Source organism: Caloenas nicobarica, chromosome 1 (genome assembly GCF_036013445.1).
Source record: "Caloenas nicobarica isolate bCalNic1 chromosome 1, bCalNic1.hap1, whole genome shotgun sequence".
In the NCBI taxonomy this organism is placed as follows: Eukaryota; Metazoa; Chordata; class Aves; order Columbiformes; family Columbidae; genus Caloenas; species Caloenas nicobarica.
In genome coordinates this window covers 95,393,119-95,413,725 of record NC_088245.1, presented here as the reverse complement: position 1 = coordinate 95,413,725, position 20,607 = coordinate 95,393,119, and the positions used below count along the sequence as shown (strand labels likewise).

Below are 20,607 nucleotides of genomic sequence, written 5' to 3'. Positions count from 1 at the left end.
TTCAATGCTTTGCTGACCTTGAGCCTTAAATACAGATTTAATTTTACATTTTAAACAGAATTTAAGCATGCCTGCCAGTTAAATATGTGCATACATGCTGCTGTGTACAAGAACATTTCCTCAGTAACGGATGCAGCAGGTCCAAATCTGATTTCCCTTGAGAGTCATAAACTACTTGTCTACTCTGAAAAAGATACATTTAACAGACAGAATATAACGGCCCTGGGAAAAATATTACTCATCTCCACAGAGGTTTCAAAAAATGATATCATGGAAACTTAAAGGATCCTATTACATTTGCTACTGATAGCTATTTTGCCATTAGTTATTTCCCCTGCAGTGTTTGATGAGGTCTACCAAGACTTTTTAACAATGAGATGAAGCATTCAAAACAGCAAACCATAATCTTGGCTTGGATTTCAAACATACATACTCACCAAAACCCTTTACCTTAAATTTTCCTTTCACAGTAGGTTAATGTTACCCTAAATACATCAAGATGAAGATAAAATAAAAGGAATAACAAAACTCTGTTTGACCTTGCTAAATGTAATCAGGCTGTTATACTCTTGGTAGAGAAGCAGCAATAAAATGAAAGTTCACATCCTGCTTTTTTCAGTGAGACATCTCATTGTCTGAATATACATGACCAAGGGCAACATTTATTCTTTCAGTTCTACAATATCCATTTTGAAAGCTTCCTTCTCCTAATGTAGATATAAAAGTCAATTGACTTTAAGGCATCTTCAGGACAAATGAATTGGACCCTCAGATTGCCTATTTTTTTGTAGATGTCCTATAAAATCTAAGAGTTTATCTGTACAGCTGCAGAAAATCAAACCAGGGAGCTAGTTTGAGCACTGAACCTCTGATCATATGCATTACTTAATAGCTCATACCCTGACTCTGATCTAGACTGTTCAAACTTGTCTTCAAGACAAAATCGCAAAAAGGGCAGATAATCATTATTGATATGGGCACAAGCCAAGGTAGCACAAGCGATCCTAGGTACACAGGATGGATGTCTACCAAGTTTTACTGGGGATTCTAGAAATTCTCTGCCACGTTATGTCCCAATGTTTTTCGGCACTTTCAGCAGTATTTCAATAATGTGCAGACTGACTTTCACATTTGTGTCCCAGAAGGAGAACAAAAGATAAAACTGTTCATCTGTTTTCTTGACAGTAAATGACAAACATTTCAACACCAATGTAAAATAATACAAACTGATTTTATGTGACAGAACACGAACCTTTCTTCCACTCGTCTGAGAGCCATCCTCATTTTCTCTTCATATTGCTTATACTTTTCTGTACTGACGTATACATGAACTACAGATCCATCTTTCCAGAAGGTATGTACAAACTTGTCACAGTATTTTGCATGAATTACCTTCCTCTTTGTCTCCTGCAGCCAAGAAAAACATGTTTCATGTTCCAAAACACATTATTTTGCAGTGCCTTTAATATCTGGCAAACAAACTTAAAAGGTACATGCTTGTTGCACATGAGCAGGTGCAGAAGTAGACATGGGATAGGGTGGTCATAGAATTTTCTCCTACCAAAAGTCAATACTAACCGTTTTTATTCTTGTAGCTAGCAAGAACAGAAGCTTAACAAACAGTGTAATGGTCGCATTTGAGAAAAACAAAAAGAAGACAAATGAATCTAAATTTGTTCAAGGACCTGCAAACACTGGAGCAGCTGAGACCAACACTTCTTCTAAGGAAAAATAAAGACAACAAGTGATTTTTGCCCTACCTCACATGAATACGTAGTAAAACAAGGCATTGCTTAAGTCAGCCCTGATTCTTCCTTGCAGATTACAGGTGGACCAGGAAGTAGGCCTTGAAACTGTCATTTTCAAACAGCCCTTTGAAACACTCTTATTTAGGACCATCTTTTTCCCATTCCACTAACAAGCTGGTTTTAACAAAAACTAGGTAGCAACAGACCATACACTTTATCAGAAATCCATCTATCAGTCAAGTTTAAAAGAAAAATCAATCAACTCGAAGGACATGAGGGAAAATAAACAGCACTCACAGCATCAGTTTGTGAAGATTCATCCTCTGGCTTGGTTTTTATGTCAACAATCCCATCCGCATGGCGAAAAGTACAATCAGCAAGTGCGTCATACAGTGTGAGCTTCTGAGCTTTCAAGCCATACTTCTGCAACCACTTCTCAGAAGACAAATATTCATCAGATGTATCCGTTTGTAATGGATGATCAGCTTTGTTTGGTAATAAAGAAACAAAACAAACAAAACCTCCTGTATAACATTTTTCAATTTGGATATGGTATTTTCAAAAACAGGCTATGACGCTGCCTGTTCATGTGGAAACATTTGCTTTCTGATTGCTTGTGGTCTTTAGAACAGCCAGTGTGGCAAGTGTCACGAATGCACTCATAATTTTAAAATAAACAATAAACTTTAAAATAAACAATAAACTTTAAAATAAATAATAAATTTCTTTCTTCCACATGCTTTATGTAAAAAGTCATGTCTCAGTTCAGGTAACTACTGCATTATCTGGAGAGTGAGCAGAAAATTTGCCTCTTTTTCTCTCTCTCTTCTCCTGAGGAACATTGCAATCTTCAGAACAAACTACATTTTGCAGCAGAGCATTCTAAAGAGATCACAAAGAAATGCAGGCAAATGGAAAGACTGCATTATTTGGATCAATGGGCAATAGTCAAATAATGCTGAAGAACTGACAAAATAAAACACACTGCAGTTTCATTTCTTTTAATTTATTTATGAACTGATTAGGTATGAAGACAAACACTAAAAGAACATTAAAGCTGCAGTCAGGAGCACATAAATAAATGCTGAAGTTAAGGCTGCTCTTGCAGCTTTATCGTGGTCTTTTTGTTCATATGCATTACTGTATAGCTGTTTAACTTCATATGGGAAGACTTGCTAAGTCAAAAGATGTTATTTTCAGTATAAAAACTGTATTATGCCTTCACAGAAGAAAAAATTCAAGCTTAAGTCCTGCAGAATTATGTTACTGACAGATGTTCAAACCCAGTGCAGGCAGATAAAGTTCCCAGCTTCAAGTCTTCAACATCACCACCCTAAAACACAGTGCTGAGAGTCCCGGTGACTGACCAACTGACTGTACAAAGTGCTCCTCAGCAGGCGATCCAGAAACAAGCATCTGGCCCCAGCCTCCAGCCAGCCAAAGCAAAAGCAATTGCACTGCAAAACCAGTACTGGAGCTACACAAATTCACTGATGACTTGTGCTAACTCAACCCAAATCTTGTATCGACTTATGCAAAAAATACCACTAGACACCATATAAGTATTTTAAAACCAGGGACTAATGCAGAATATAGGCACTGACAATCACAGCTACGATCCTGAAAATCTACCCCTTCAGTTGCAGTCCAACACTGAAGCTGCCTAGACTTCACAGATTCCTAAGTTTTCCGTATTTAAGTCTTGTCAGTGCGATCGTTCCACTCCAGAGCGTGCCCAGAGCACCTCCATCTTAGCAGGACTGAGTAGCTTCCCACCATCCCCTGTTTAAGTCTTCCAGAGATTCAGAAAGCAGCTATACTTCTGTCTTCAAGAGGGCTCAATCCAATCAATATGCACAGAACAACAAATGGATCATGGTTTAGGCCAAACATAATGGTGGGAACTTTGGTTTAATGAACAAATGTGGGTCTTCCCCCATGTTTCTTAACACAAGAGTTGACAGAGCACTCATCCAGAATTGGTTTCAGTCCTCTGCCTTTGACCAAGAGAATTCAAGCCCACACTTCTTCCCTTTTAGGGGAATGAATTAGATACCAGGTTGGAGGCTGTTCCAAGAAGACTGGAACAGAAGAGAGAGAAGGCGCTTCCCCAGCACCACATAGAACAAAGTTAAAGATTTACTGGCCCCAGCAGACAGGGAGAGACCACAAAAAAATGAACCTAAATATCTTGAAATCTAGGCAATTTCTAAACATAGTCACCGGTGAACTAAAAAGGCTGTGTTCCAGCCTGAGCTGTTAAAGTTTAGCAAGTTTAAGCAGTAGTAAACAGAGATGTATAATGCTAAGTTTTAAGCAACCCTAAGTTTAGATGCTAAAGGGAGGTGCTATACATAAATGTTTCTGAGAAAATCATCCCCAAAATGACATGTAATCAAAACTGTTCAAAAAGAAAACATTGATCATGGATGTAATGGTAACTCTCTTGAAAGAAACATAAATAATACCATCTCGAGAAGCAGGCTGCTCAGATTCTGATACAATTTTTTGAATTTGTCTCACTGTACTCCTGGCTTCCTCCAACTCCTTCCAGATCAAAAAGACATCTTCACGGACACCAGCTACTGGAAAAGAAATCATAAAAAGAACTTGACATTTTGAGAAAATTTCTGCTTCTCATAAGTCTTCAATTACCACAAAGTCATTGGATTAATCCAGATGTTGCTACATAACCTTTTTCTTGAGGCCCGATTGCAGTGGCAAATGCTGTTCTTTGATAGACTTCAAAAAAGGGCTCAAAGCTGGCACCAGGACATGAGAGGTGCTTAGTATGGTGGAGGTAACCCCCAGAGTTGGCCACAGACTGTTCCCACAACAGAAAAAAATCCTTTTTAACATTCTTGAGAATTCTAAGAAAACTCCACAAAGAAATTCACACGTTGTCCCCTGGACTTCATGGCAAAAGCTGGCTCCAAATATTAGACCCAATTTGAAACTTTGAAGAGCAGATATTTTCAACTCTTTCAGTTCCCTTAAAGTACATAAACACCTTTATTTAAAGTTAAATCTTCTTTTGTGAAGAGTATTGATGAAATTTTGCTTAGATAAGATTATTTTCATCATAACAATTCTCAACAGTAATAAATAAAAGCTAAAAAATTTAAAATGTTTTACTATCAGGCTGTATTCTGAAAAAATTTGGAAAATCCAAAGCTGGAATTCATATAAGGTTTTCTTTATCTCAATAGATATGCTTGTCTTGACTAAAAAAATGAAAATATGTACTTATTTAGTAGACTACAAGTATTAATTTTGAGGCACCATGGATACCTAAGCAGTATGAACACTACTAAAAATGTGTTAAGTCAGGTTAGTCTGAGAGTTTAAATTACAATATAGGACAATACAGAAACAGTGTGTGTAGTGTTACAGTAGAAAAAGAAATGGAATCATGAGCTATCCTAACCACAAATGCAGACTACAACCTATTGTAGATTACAATCTGTTACTGAATTGCACATAAAGATGCTGAACAAGACAAGCTATATATTATCATCTGGTGGTTCAGTTAATATACAGCAGTGGTTCACTGTATAAAAGATAAGACATGCAAGCTTGTCTACTAAAGTAGGCTATCAGTAAACAAACAAATCCGATCATTTTGTTCTTTGATAAACTTCCCTGAAAAAATATGAACGTTTTACAAAATAACAACTCAATTTTAATTGTAAAATGCTTTAGTTTCCAAGAAATATTTTGAAATGTGTTATTGTACACTGCCATCTCCTGGGACCTTCCTGCAGTTCAAAACCATCTGTTTCAGGCATTCGGACAAAGATCAACATCTCCCAAATCACAAAAAGCTTTAGTAAAGCAGGTCATTCTGCAATATAAAACACAAAAGAGAGAAAAAACCTCAATCTGCCATAACTACCTTTTAAGAAAAGTGTTCTGTTCAAATACTTGAGAAGGAAGTCAACTTTCCTTTTACAAACAATCCCTCCCCAGAAATGCAAAACATACAAAATGTGAGCATTGGCAAAATTCCAGCAAGTAGGGAGCTAGACGTTTTCTGATGAGTAGTCAGCCACTGAATATATATATATATACACACTTCTTGTCACAGTCAAAACCACAAAACACATGCATTCACACCACACATGCACATACTTCTAAATTTAAGACTGTTGAGAATGCAATTCTAGTGGAGATGTCTCCAAATAAATCTGGATACGCTCCATAAACTATAAAATACTGGGACTGAGATTTAATTTTATTAACATTTTTAACATTATGTTTGAAAATATTGAAATGTGTATGTGTATTTCAACCGCCTTTAAAGCAATACCAATTCTATCATTGTGCTGCTTCATTTCCCCTTCAGCTGATGCTACGGACTCATCAAATTTACAGCATTATTGTTACTGTCCCCAGTAAGACGTGTATTGAATTGGCATTACACAAGAAGGTATTTTTTTCCTTATTTATGCTGCAGGACAGCAAAGTAAAACTGCATGCACTTTCAAAGCAAGTATGTTTGATGACCCTTATTATATAGGACAAATGTGGCCATGAACAACTGCACATTGTGAAGGTCAAGTTGCTTAGGAAACCTTTTATCTGGTACCAGTTCTCCCTGGATTCAACTGGAAGAACAGGTCACAAGTGGTGACAACCGAAGCAATTTTGTCCCTCTACGTGGGAGGCTCATCCCCACCACCACCTCAGCCTCTTTTCCTCTCCAGCTAAGGAGGAGTGGGAAGGAAAAGCTGTGCCTCTCAAAACTGAGCCCCCAGACTCAAAATGTATATATACACATAACGCATAGTATCTTCCAGATGCGGTTCTCAACCTGCAGCATGTCCCTCAAAGCGCACCAGTGAAAAATGACCAAGAAAGCACGAACCTCTCTTGGCTTTAAATTCCCCACGCTCGCACCTCAGCTGCACCATTTTGGGGGCCACCAACCAAAAAGTGGCTGAGACTCCCCCGCCAGGGTGGTGCAGCCCCCAGGCCCACTGGCTCTTGCCAACCTTTGGGTACCCGCATCCCAGGAAAATCCTCATCTTAAAAAAAATTGCTTTATCCCCAGAGGGGCAGGGCCCTCCCGATCCCCAGCCACCCTGGCTGGTGGTTTAATGGCCAGACCCCTGTGGAGCCCCTGGTTCATGACTCAATAACCACCACAGGGCAATGGCAATAGGGCGGCCACCAGGTTGGTTTCGGCTCTCACCGACCCTGCAAAGCAGCTCACACTGGGCAATGCCTCAAGACGTGCCCTTGCCCTCAGTTAAACGGCATTTCTGCCCTGAAGGAGGGAGGCCCTGAAAAAAGAGGAAGAGGATGGGGAAGGGCACGGGGAGGGCCTGCGGTGAGGGGCAGGAGTATTTTGCTGACGGCGGGGGATTGAGAAGCAAGATGGTAGGTGTAAGCAAAAACAGAAATACACTTGCACATGCACACGGAAACTCATAACCGCCCTCATTTCCATTTCCCCGGTTATTTAGCACTGTCAGGCAATCTTAAAAGAACCAGCTTTTCCACACCTACGTCCCAGCAGACAAACTCATCTAGTTTGACAAGTGACTGTAACCCATTTGATTTCATAGTCAAGATACAAAACCTGCAGAGAAAAAAAGCCCATACGAAAAAAAAAAGCCTGCAAATTCTACAATATCTTTGAAACATCAAGCAAATATCAGTGCAAAGGCAACTCATGGAAAACTGAAGCATTTCTTACATCTCTGATTATCTGACTTTGACCATGGAAGCAAGCAAATACAAATATAATGCAATAAGATCTATTTTAAACTTAATTTGCCTGCAAGGCAAGAAAGGCAATTTCATTTTTTCACTGCTGGTCCCTTCCTCAGCCTCTACGTGGCAGCAGAACATAGCAATATCCCCTCAAGCGCTGATTTTTAAAATCCCCACTTACAGAGGGATGAATGGAGGTACAAAGGAGCACAGGAGGGAAGTACCCAGCTTTACCTGCATACCTGCCAGGTCAAGCAGCGCTGGAACTCACCGTAGCCCGATCCTGCCCCTTTCCCACTGGGCAAATGGACAAAGCAAATGAACTTTGTATCCCACCTGGTTTCACAGAGCAGCTATCTGCATCACTCTCTACACGTAAGCAAAGAGATTTGCCAGGCCAAGGTTAAGCTGCTATGACTAGACAAAGCACATGCAAGAAAAAAGCAGAAGCAATGATCTTTGCTACAGCTTGTAGGCAATGTAGCAATTCTTAAATTATTATCCAGGCTTTCCAAAAGGACGGTTTGGTCTCTCCCATGTCTGTGCATGTGAACAGTGCAGAGTTCACTGATTTCAATGTCATAGAGGAGGCTGGCACTCTTATGCTTCCCATTGTACACATAGCAATCTGAAATTTTCCCTGTGACCATTAAGTAAATGTGGAAAATCAAGCAAACCTAAGAATACAGCCTTACACTGTTCACCGGGAGGTCAGACACATTCCTCTTTGGATTTGTTACATCAGTCAAATCCTGATTTCAGTCCATTTGCATTTTCTTTGCACATTCTGGCTCATCTATTCTACCTCACAAAAAAACACTAAGCATAGATTTACTGTTGTTTCTATTTCAGCCAGAGAGGAAACTATTCATGTCAGATCTAGTTGAAAACACCATTGCTTTTCAAGCCTTATTTAGAGCTTATCTCCCTGTCACTCTAAGAAGATGACACAACTGTGCTTCTTTTTGGCAAGAACCTTCTTCTCCACAGCTTCCACCATTTCTTGCCCTCTATGTCTTCACGTTCCAACTTAAATTTCACCTCCCTTCCACTTCTAATTTTAACTGCATAACAGAATTGCTTAATTCTGCAGCTTTCTGCAGATGAAGAAGCTACACAAAGAACATAGGCACAAGTGATAACAGGAGAATCAGTGCTGGGTGAGGATATATCACCACGCTGGTGAAAGTCTGCTTTTATGTAAGAGCATTTCTCTGCCTTAAGTAAATCTGAGTCTGACAACATAAGTACCTTAATTTTTTACTGGCTTACACCTATTTTGATCTCGAGCACCTACTCAAAATGAGTGTAAAAAAATTCAATTTTTCATTTTTTCACACTTGCTTTCTAAATGACCGCTCAAGATGCAAAACAGGGGAGAACAGAGCTCTTACCTGAAGTTTTAAAGAATTCACTTCCAACTTGTTTTGGTTAAGCAGATGAAAAAGAGTGAACATGCATATACCCTGCATTTGCAAAATGCTGTTGTTCAGTGGATACCCAGAAAACTATCTGATGCTCTTAAAATTACTTTTCCAGACCATAGAACATAATGACAATTTTCAGTTTCCAGCTGTTGCATTTGTGGTGCAAAAAGAACCATAATCAAAATATTCCTGTGCCTCCCCTTATTTTCAAGAAACACCAGATTTGGAAGATTAAATCTCTGGTGCATTCTCTATTTATTTCCTTATATAGTTTATGCCACACATCCAAGAACCAGTTTCAGAGCCCATTAGCAAGTAACCGACACTTTTATTATTATTGCCTTCTACACCCTTGAAGGAGTCTCTGAAACAAGAGACATCAGACACAGACCAGAATAATGTCTCCAATGTGTTTTCTTTTCTGAAAGGACTTTAGATTATGCATATGACTGAAATGCTCTGATTGGCTGCCAGTGATGTCACGACAGGGCTTATAATACCCCATAAATGCAGAAAGCTAATTGTGCTCCTTTCTAATGTGTAAATCCTACTCCATAATAGCAATAAGACACAACAGACAATGCACTTCAAGGAGATTACTGCCCTTTTGAGCGATTAAATCTATTCAGCTTTCAGCTTTAGAAACAGTGGTGAGGAAGTAATTTCAGTCATACAGGAGCTCTAGGCCCATCTATTGAAACAAGCTGACTGCCCCGGGGGAAGAGGAAGCCAACCCGCCCCCACCCCTCCACCCCCCAAATGGAGTCCAGCAAGGAAGCTGAAGGAGATCATTATAATGCTCTGAACTCGTACAAAACAAGAGACAGGGTTTTGAAGCATATTCTGCTGTTGGTTTCTAAAGTGTGTGAGGCTTGAGTGTCCCACCACAATGCAAAAAAAAAAAAAAAAAAAAAAAATTCCAAACAAACAGGTGACACTTCACTGTCTTATTTCTGCCCTCCCACTATGGTTCTCCCGTACTGTTATAATCACAGTCCTAGTCAAGGATAGGTTAGTACAAAAGGAACTAGACTATAACCCAGGAAAATGGGCCGGTTAGTCCAAGACTGATATACGACCTTAGGTGCATCACTAAATCCACCTTAGGCCATACATTCCCTAGGAGCAAGAAGAGGATAACATCGTTCTACTCCGTTCTACCCTTGGGGCAATACTAACACCTCCCAGCATAATGGGGATGTGAACCATTAGAATCAAGAGGTCTTATGACTCCTGATATTTAAAAGAAATCTTTTTTTAATTTGACGTCCTGCTGATAAAGATATCAGACTTGACATACACAGCCTCACTTCTCACCATAAGCTGATCTCCCCCCAGCCTGGCTGGAATCCCAGTCCAGTGAATAGTGAGGCTGACTTATCCCAGAGGAAGTAGCACTGTGACTAATAAGAAACACAGAGAGCTTTCTGCCCAGTTCCAGCCCCCAGTAAAACCATTGCTTTCTGTTACTTGTTTACTCCAGTTTGTTTGTTTTTCATCAGTTTCCCTCCCCTTCTTTGCACCTTCTTCTCTGTGGTTATTTTACTGTGCTTGTTGCCTGTCTTTAAGACAAATCAGTTCTTGAGAGAAGCAAGTCAATCTCATGTGGATTTAATTCCCTTTTATTACACATGAACTTGGCCTGTATCGATGTGGCTGTTGTATCAGATGGCCTTCCACATTACTCCTCTTCCTTTCTGCCATTCTTCTACATATTTCCACAAGGTCACTGGCATAAGCACACTGGTACTATTCTTCATCTGCCTAAACAAATGTTCTTCTCCTTTTTTTCACTTCTCACATGCACATCCTCTGCTCTCTTCACTTCTCTCTTTTCCTTTCCCTCTCCTTCCCACTCACGGAATTTCCATTTGACCAGTCTTGTCCTCACCCAACCCATGCCGACAGAAGGCTTGTTTTGATCTTATACTTAGCAAGTTCCTATATTATATTTCTATTCTGAAACCTCACTGAGAAAATCAGTAGCATCTTGGCTTTTATATTGTCTACCTAGTGGCATTCGCCCTTTCACTTTTCTGGAATTCAGGACAATTCCATCCTCTTCACATTTTAGTGCAGGTTCAGTAACATCTCTGTAGTCATTCTTCTCAGCAAAAGCATGGAATCTGTAATACAAAATGAGTTTTCAACAGTACATAAGCTACATTGTCATGGTTGAGACGGACAAACGACACTACATAAATACTTTCCTAATTTTAACGAGATGTATGTCACATATGCAAGATAATAGTGGTGCACAACTTCAGAATCATTTGCTTATCTATTCAAAATAGCTAAAGCTTCACTACAACAACATTATGAATATTATTAAATATTTTATACACATTTATGTACATTCTGAAGTCTTTTCATGAAGAACATCCTTTCATTTTGGTATCATTTACTCTGAGGCACCTTCCTTTTCAATCTCCCGGAAATGTATTTTTAATTAATGCTTTTAACATGCTGAGCAAGCATGTCATTTGAGATGTCTGAGATGACACTAACACCTTTTTATCAGATTATCCTCCCAGTTGAAAGCCCAACAGGAACATTTATTTCCTTATCGACATACAAATCAGGAAGCCAAGCAGACTTCATTTACCCTCATTGCAAAAACAGAAAAGCTCTCAGGCAGGAAAAAGATGCATTTCTATACCAGAACTACACTAGAAATAGGCTCAAACATGAAAAGCCCATGAATTTGGCTATTCCTATGGAAACACTGACTTAAACTTAGAGACAGTTATTGGGCAAATACCCACCAGCAAGATACTAATTGGCCCAATAAGTCTCTGCACCAAAAGTAGACTCAGGCAAATAGAAGATAGTGGGAATCATATCAAACAAAATTATTCCTCTCAGCTCCCTGCCACAACCCTTCTTGCCTCTTTCTCTACCATACAAGAAACATTCACTTCCCTTTTACAAAGGAGCTGAAAACACTGCCAAAAGAAAATGAAGGATGGTGAGTGGCAATATACCTGGTATCATGGAGGTACCAGGGTTCTAAATGGCCACAATCATTTTAGGCACACATCAGACCAGAGCAAACATAACACTTTCCCACAGTCCTGTTTTTTGGCAGACGCTCCATCTCTTAAAAGCTACTTCTAAACACAGATGGCTATAAAAGAGCTAAGCAGCTGCCATCTTACCAATTGCTCTGCTGTCACTTGGGAGATTTCTACTGTTGGAGGACTTCCCACTCTTGAACAAACAACAGTGAAACAGAAAGAGCTAGCAGCCGTTTCACAGCTCTGCAACTGTATGGTGACTTCTGTAAAGCAAACACCTACTGACTCCTACTGCCCTCTCGCTGTTCAGCATGAATTCAGTATTGTGGGGTTTTGTCTTTGTTCATTTGTTTTCCTTATTTTGGTATCAGAACCAAGATTAAAGTTTTACTCTCCCTTTCTACTGAAGGCTGATTCTCACCACATGGCTGATTCCCAGCATAAAGTAGGCAACGAGTCATGTGGAATGTATCCGTTTCCACCAACCATACCAAAAAGATGCTAGAGAGCCTGGTGCAGAACTGCATTTCCACACAATCAGGTCTGATGGATAATGCCACATCAATTTTCTGTTATTCCAGGAACTGCCCATTTAGGACTGATATCACCTTTTCAGTACATATCTGTATGGCACTTGATCCAACAAAACTCTAGGTCCTGTGCCTGTGGATATTACCAGAGTACAACGCAATACAATATAAACTTGTTTCTGTTTATGTCATGACCCTTTCCCCTGAACAATTTTTGAGACTTCAAAAGAGAAGCAGATGACAGATGATCTAGTATATAAAAAAGCAATGGCCTTTCTGCAAGCCAGTGAGCACATATGTGGAGAGAGGCTGGTCTGTTCGTGTAGGTCCTGTATTTTAGTCATATCTCTTAGACTATTTCCCCCATTTCCCCAGATTGCTTACTGAGCTGCTTTGTCTCATTTTCCTCATGAGTAAAACCAGGATTATATTCGGCTATCTTCCAATACCATTCCTAGCAGCAAAGCACTTCATAAGTACTGAAATCATTACTGCGCTGCTTCTTTGTCATACCTGCCAGAGGCCAAGCGGCTCAACTCTTTCAGAAAAATAATAGTTTCATCTTCTCTAGCATTGAAAGATACAGTGTTGACTGGACAGGGGCCATCAGAAACCTTCTCAAGAAGTAGCTGCTTTGTGTCCACTGGAATGTCACCCACAGCAAAGTAATAAATGGCTTCAACCTGTGATTAAACAGGAAAAAAAAAAAAAAAAAAGTGGGAACTGGAAGACATGGTTTTGTTACACAGATACCTGGTACTTATTCAAGCACAGTCCTGTGCTGAGTACTGGTAGGAAAATTTGGTAGAACTGATGCATTACTTGGAATACAAGTTTTTCAGATCTTTGGTTCTCCCACTCATTTACACTAGTAATTCAAATTAAGTCCACACAAAATTTCCTGAAGTAAGAAGAGAACCTGGCCCACAGCCCCTGGGTCTGATTCTGCTCAATGCAAGCTCCTTTCCACAGAAGGTAACTGAAACCAAAGAGAGGTGTAAGGAAGGATTATTAGTTGGGACAAGGCTCTGTGCCACATTCCACTCTAACGAAGAGAGATTAGTGCCTTGCCAGGGCTGAAAATCAGTAGGAACTTTTATACCAAACATACTCTTACTGGCAGCATTTATTTTAAGGGTAGGAAAGATGTGTCATTCTTTGAATGCTACTGCTGGTATTTACAGATAATTTGTATTTTTTATACTTCCCAAGGCAGGGGGAGCTTGGCAGGTTTATTGTGACCACACACACTTATATTCTGAAAATGTTACTGCAAGAAGAGACAAGCTCAAGAAATGTCATTTAGTTATTGCTTCAGTATTACATTATGAGGGATTTGATGCTACCTGCACTTATCCATGCTAACAACTCTTATGGTAAGTATGCTTCTTGAATTTTCACCATTATTAAAAACAAATATAACAACAGCCATGTAAGCCAAACGTAACAACAATGGCAATGTTCAAGACAATAAGTATAGTACATTAGTCCTATGGCACGGTATATACCAGCTAATAAATATCTAATAAATAGTTGTTTAACTGAAAAACTACACTCAAGTATGATTAGGAATCACGGGACATGCACCGCGAAAGACAGCTATTTGAGTCTGGGATGGCACTGAGGAAATGTTTCTGCACCCATATAATTTTATGCAGTAGTAAAGCAAATTCATTATCACCTGTGTGTTCCTGCATTTCCACTCCTGCCTTTGATATTGATTTATAGTTCAGCTCCCTGAGTCAAGAGACTGGCACATGAACATCTTTTGTCCAGTTTGTACTCGAAGCTCCCAGGCTGTAGGATTCCTCTACTACGCCACATCATTAGCAGGCTGATATAAGCTGACATGGACTTCTGGATTTCAAGCTCTCTTCCTCTTCTACCTTCTGCCACAAATACTTGAGCTAATCCTCAGCACCGGAGGACATGTCTCCCAAGTAGCAACCCAATCTCAGGCTAGACCCGTCAAATTAACGAAGCAGCAGCTTGCCACCGTGGGCTTCCCTTGGATTTTGTAGAGGGAGTGAGATATTCCTTGTGGGAGGCAGGGCCCACAGTCACAGACCACACTCGCTTGGGAGAAAGCAGTCTGTGGTCAGCCAGGTGTCCTGGCATCACAGTTGATGCTACACAAATACTAAGGTTAAAGAGAAGAATGAATGTGTTTCATTAAAGTGCAAGATTAACAAAATACCTGCCAGCTTTAGAAAAAGGTGCACAGAAACAAAACACAAGAACTGTTGCACCTATCTGTGCTTTAGCTCAGTTTCACAAGGTTCCTGCTCTGCTTCATCCAGCTAAAAAGCTACCCGAGCGTGCCCACAGCTCTCCAACCTGAGACCCAGTCCTTGGACAACACCTTGTTCCTATTCCTTTTGCTGAAGAGGCTTCTGACCCTGGGGGAATGCATGCACATTGCACAACCACTTCTCCCTGAGTTCCTTCAGAATCACATCTTCTCACCCTCCCTCCTAAGACTGCCAATAATTGATAAACTGGATATTCAATAAAGATTATCATTTTTTACCTTTCCTCCAAAGGATTTTCTGCCTGCCTCTGCAACTTTTAAAATACTGACATTTCCTGGGCATAGCTGATGCAGAACCAACTCCTCACAAGAAAATAAAATTGCTAACCACAGACAATTCACTCTACTTAACTACAAACCCAACAATACCACACCACAAAGGAAATGTTCCTTACAGATTAGCAGGGAAAGGTTAAAACCTTTCCATTTAGTCCTTCATGTTTTGAAAACTGTAATTTATGCAACCATCTGCTTAGATGCAAAAAGACTTCATACAAGAAGAGGAAAGAGAACAACATGAACAGTTCCTCAGAGTCTTTACCTTGGTAGGGAGGTGTGTTTTGGATGGGTGACCCACACTTTGTGGAGTGGCACCTGTACAGATCACAAGTTAAACACTGCAGATGCATCTGCGGCAGGTAGAGCTCAAAGCTTTGCAACCTTACAGCAGGTTGATCTTGAGCTTGGGACTGACAGGTCATGAGGAAAGGAAATCTAGGGAGTCACCACACTTGGGAAGAAAAACTCAGCTAAAGGAATGACAGGAAGAGCCAAGTCTAGGGAAAAAAGAGCTATTGTTTTGGAGCAACTTCTGTTGATGAAGCCAGTTCTGCAGAATGAGTCATTTACGACTGTTCAGTGAGAATGCAGCTTTTGCTTAGGAGTGAATAGGGTCTCCCCCACCCTGCAGTACAGCGAAGCTTGCACTCAACTGAACTGACAGTTATGAATAATAATGACTGTATTTGGGAGTAACTGAAGTTTTTTTTATGTTGTTCATCTGCCACAACTGACTTCTCCAGATTACCCATTAGCCCACCAATGTCCAGAAAAAAATAATAGGTGTCTCACTGTTGGACAGATTTTAACTTCTGTTTATTCATACACAGACCCATCAGGACCAGACTTTTTTCATCCAGACAATACTGAAATCTAAATACAATCTCTTTTGTTTCTCACCAGGAAGTCAGTAATATCCTGCAAATTGAAAATGTTAATAAAATTTATGAAGGAGGCATTTAAAAAAGCAGTCATAAAAAAACCCCAGTGTTGCACAATTTGTTCTTTACACAGTTCTTTTTTAATATCAGTTTCCAGACACCCCAGTTCATCTGGATGAGAATCCTCCAGCGCAGTGAACCAGAAGGAAACTCAAGCCAAATTTACTTTCTCCTTCTAACAGTATATCAGAATGAGATTTACAAAGGAGTTAGGATTGAATCTGTGCACAGGGATGGATCTTAATGGTAGTGAAAACCAATTATTCTAGTCCACACACAATAGGCCAAATTTTCCATTAAATTTGGGTGTTAGGGGACTGAAACAATGTCCATTGTTAGCAAATTGCACAAAACACCTCTTCAACAACACAAGTTTCAAGTGACTAGCTCAAATGATGGCATATATGCCTTGTGACTCTGCTATAACAAATAAAGTAACATGGTACTTTTAGAAACAGAAAGAACTTAATTGCAGCAATACCTGTGCATGCTTTGTTTTTTCGTCCTGGAAGAAACTCCAGCTATAACGTGGCTGACGAAAAAGGATTTGCATACTCCTACCATGATTTTAAATATATTTTTTTCATGAGCACATTGGATACATAACAAAGTAAAACAGTTTCACTGTCTTCGATACTGTCAATACTAGCAATTTTCTCATAAACTTGGAGCCCTGAAAAACATATATGGCAAATAAAGTGGAAGGGAAGATGTTTTCTCTTTCCCTTAATGACTGAATATGTTATTTATTCTGTGTACTCTAAAAAGAAAATAAACAAGTTTCTGCATTCAAAACATGGTACATTTACATAAACAGGCCATTGATAAACATAGTATGCAGCTACACTTGAGGAAAAAAAACTTTCCAAGTGCTTTCATTAATATTTATCTTTGCAATATTCATCAGGGCAAATCATAGTAGCCAGTCTGGCACTGAATATTCTTGGATTTACTTGAGGCTTCTGAAAAGATGTATGAGCTTACCGCCTCATCACTCATGGCTTCCAGCAGGGCTTCAGCAGAGCTGGTATGGCTGGCAGCTGTCTCTGGGTCCAGCTTCCAGAGCCACGTAACAGCAGACTTTACAGTGTACTCAGACACAGGAGTAGATTTCTGTTGCCACCTCATAAGATCCTGAGCAGCCCTGAAAATGACATTAACTATAAATCAGAAGTAGTGAGAATAATGCTGGCAGAGTAAAAGAGTAGAGCTCTTCTATTGTTGCTATTCTTTTAGATTCTTAAGTAATAATTGCAATAAACCACAGATACTAAATCTAGACTTGCAATAAAAGAAGTAGAGGAAAAATAAAACTCTTAGAAAAATACTGTAATTTTTATAAGAATTTTTTTGAGACAACAGTTTCAAAATTAGGGTCAAGACAGCTTAAGTACTTTACAAACAGTTCCTAATTCAGACTTACCTTTAACATAAAGGCACAATCAGGTTTTAAAAATATATTTCTGAAAAAAAAAAGTATGGCTTCTACAGGTCTGTTTCCACAACTTGCTGCATGACTTTTGTGTCAGATCTTTTTAAGTGACCTGCGTTTTCTGTAACAGCGCTGATCTTTATCTACCTATCAAAATAAAATTTGTGATGCTAAGCTTTTTGATCTTTCAATTGATGAAAGGCCTAATGGCATTACGAAAGTACAAAGCATATGAGCATGTATGCCTGTGCATTTGCACATAAAAAGACAAAAAGAAAATTAAAAAATGACTGGTTCTGGTGTCTGTGACATTCCATCATTGGTGTCTGTGACACTCCTATTTTGAAGAGTTTCCTGTAAATCGAAAGGACAAGTATGCTTTCCAAGATTCTTTTAAAGTAATGATCTGCATGCTGTATTGTCCTTTGTCTCCCTCCTCCGCAAACAAATTGATAAACACAGTTATTATGCCTCAATTTTGAGTTGGCTTTGCAGATCATTTTAAAAGAAAATATTTCATGTGCTTCTCAAAAGCTGTGGAAGTTACCTTCTACTTTTCAAATCTCAGGTGTATCACAAGGTAGAGAATTAAGATAGAGCACCAGAATCAAATCTGAAGGACAGAGCTTGGGTAAAACAACTTTAACAATCACAGTCTAGCTGCAACCAATTTTAAAATTATATGACCTAATTTGTGCATAATTTTTTTTCACAGTCACAAAATTCCATTCATCTATCAAAACCCAAGCTTACACCTTCAAACCCTTATGCATATATGAGAATTTGTGCAGAAATACATAAATTCAAATAGCTGCTTCTATTATTCTATTTGTAAAGAAATCCAAATTCATTTACTCATGTTAGGGAACAAGCACTTGTCTTTTGTTATGGAAATCTAGTATTGTTTCCTAGTTCTGCTACTGATTCCTGTGACCATGGAAATCTATAGAAATACAAATTACCATGCTTGTGCCTATGGCACTTGAGGGAGTGTACATTTAGCTGTAAGGCAGAAATATGTAATGCCTAAAGACACAAGAATGCCCAGACAGTCAGATGGGACCTTGCTGTTTCACTATGTAATACTTAGATGATTGAAGAGCACTACTGCTATTGCAAAGTCTCCCTTATCTTTCTGTTTTTCTGTGCTACTTTTGTACAAGGCATATATCAGTATTTGGATTCTGTTGGTCTTTATCTGTTTATCAGGGTAACAATGGTCTTCTGCCAAATGGAAGTAGCAAACTCAGCATGACTGTGGGTGAAACTCAGTGGAAAATCTATAGATACTACCATGACGCGAATCAGGACAATTTCCACTACAGAAAATATATTATCCAAACACATGTTTATTTGATATGAGACTCCTTTTATTCTCCAGAAATGGGTAGACATGGACTTCTTTGTTCAGCCTAAAGAAAAGAAGGCTCCAGGGAGACCTTATTGCAGCTTTTCAGTACTTAAAGGAGGCCTGTAAGAAAGATGGGGACAGAGCTTTCAGTCGGGCCCATAGCGATAGGACAAGGGGTGATGGTTTAAAACTAAAAGGAGGTGGATTTCTGCCAAATGTAAGGAAGAAATCTTTTGCAATTAAGATGGTGAATCACTTGAACATGTTGCCCTGAGAGGTGGTAGATGCCCCATCCCTGGAGACATTCCAGGCCAGGCTGGACGGGGCTCTGAGCAACCTGATCTAGTTGAAGATGTCCCTGCTCATTGCATGGGGGTGGACTAGATGACCTGTAAAGGTCCCTTCCAATCCAAACTATTCTATGATTCTATGATTCTTTCTGCTTACCGAATGAGGTTGAATTTGGCAATCTGGGTCACCTGTTCCACAAGTACCGTAGACAGTGCATCCCGACACAGATCAAATTCAGTTGGAGCTGCAGTGCCAAAATCCAAAACAATGACAATGCACTGTTCTTGAATCACTCCAAATATCTGCCGGCTCTCACTGGTTAACCATTCCATTCGCTGCTTATATAGCTCAATAGCTCCCATTAGACAATCCACAAAATGAAGAATCAGTTCTTTTTTGGCTGTCAGCTTTATTTAAATAAGGGAGAGAAAGAAATTGAACATCAAAACAAATAATACAAATGCAGCCCCAAGCTTAGCACAGCTGCAATCGCTGGTTTGCAAGTGCCAGATATGCCAGCCAAGGTAGCAGTGAAAACAACCCATTTTTCTTCCACTATTTCAAGTGCAAATACTTGACAAATGCGTCTAAGCTATAATAGAAAAGACACTGCATTTTGTCCTAATTGCTTTTCATAATCTTTTTATACGAGCATGGGACAGTGCCAGTGGGTTGTCTGACTTGTCTGTCTCAAGACTGGAGCAATTAGAATGAGCTGAACACAGGCTATGGTGTAGAAAGGGCTGCAGAGCAGATGGGTGAACAAACAAGGCACAGAAACTTTGTACCTTCTTAGACTACAATTTAGTCTGGCTCTCAAAATTTTGTACAGCAATACAAGGGAGCATAGGTTTTGGTTCTGGGGCACTTCAATCTCCACCTTGTCTTTAGCATTTGAAAGGAAAATGTAAAATGTTTCCTGCTTATACTATTATTTCAATACCAATGCCCAGCATTACAGCTTAACTATTTGTGGGTAGGTGCTGAGGCAAATTTAGTTCAGGCAACTGCAATCAACAACTAAAACTTTCCATACTATACCAGTAAAATAAGAAAAACCTAGATTCAGTATTAAAACGAAAAACAACAGACCCTCCCTATGAATATATGTATACACATTCACCATGCAAAATGATTTATGGGTTTAAAAATTCACTGCAGGTTCCAGTAAAGACATTCCCCCAAAATCTCTGACCCATGTAAGTTAATTTACCAGCTACCTTCTACCTCCAATTACCTTTCTGGGACTCAGTACAAAACCCGGGAAATACAAATGTTTTTAAACAAGAACATTTCTTAGGGAGAAGATATCTTGTGTGTCAGTCTGCACACTTCTTCCTCTCATTTGTATTTTTCTCTGTTCTTCAATGTCAGCAAGGGCCCTGTAATGTGCCTCCCAGATACAGAGTCTCGGGCTGTCTGCCAAAGGAATGTAGGCCTGGGAAGGAGCACTTAGAAAATCCAGTTTCCTCCTATAACAGCCAGACCCACACAAAAAAGCTGATTGCACTACACTGATCAAACTCCATCTTAAAATAAAGCAGTTTTCTTGCACCACCCCT

General features: G+C 39.5%; 1 protein-coding gene across 1 annotated transcript in view; it reads right to left on the bottom strand.

Moving 5' to 3' along the window:
• The window catches only part of VWA3B (von Willebrand factor A domain containing 3B), a 63,325-nt gene that overhangs the window by 37,645 nt on the left and 5,073 nt on the right, over positions 1-20,607 (bottom strand). The window contains exons 4-10 of the mRNA XM_065654066.1: positions 19,202-19,452; positions 16,956-17,115; positions 12,954-13,123; positions 10,904-11,019; positions 4,217-4,333; positions 2,046-2,233; positions 1,253-1,407 (exon numbers count right to left, since the gene is read on the bottom strand). Of these exons, the coding sequence (XP_065510138.1) occupies positions 1,253-1,407; positions 2,046-2,233; positions 4,217-4,333; positions 10,904-11,019; positions 12,954-13,123; positions 16,956-17,115; positions 19,202-19,452 (1,157 nt within the window). The remainder of the gene's footprint in view (positions 1-1,252; positions 1,408-2,045; positions 2,234-4,216; positions 4,334-10,903; positions 11,020-12,953; positions 13,124-16,955; positions 17,116-19,201; positions 19,453-20,607) is intronic.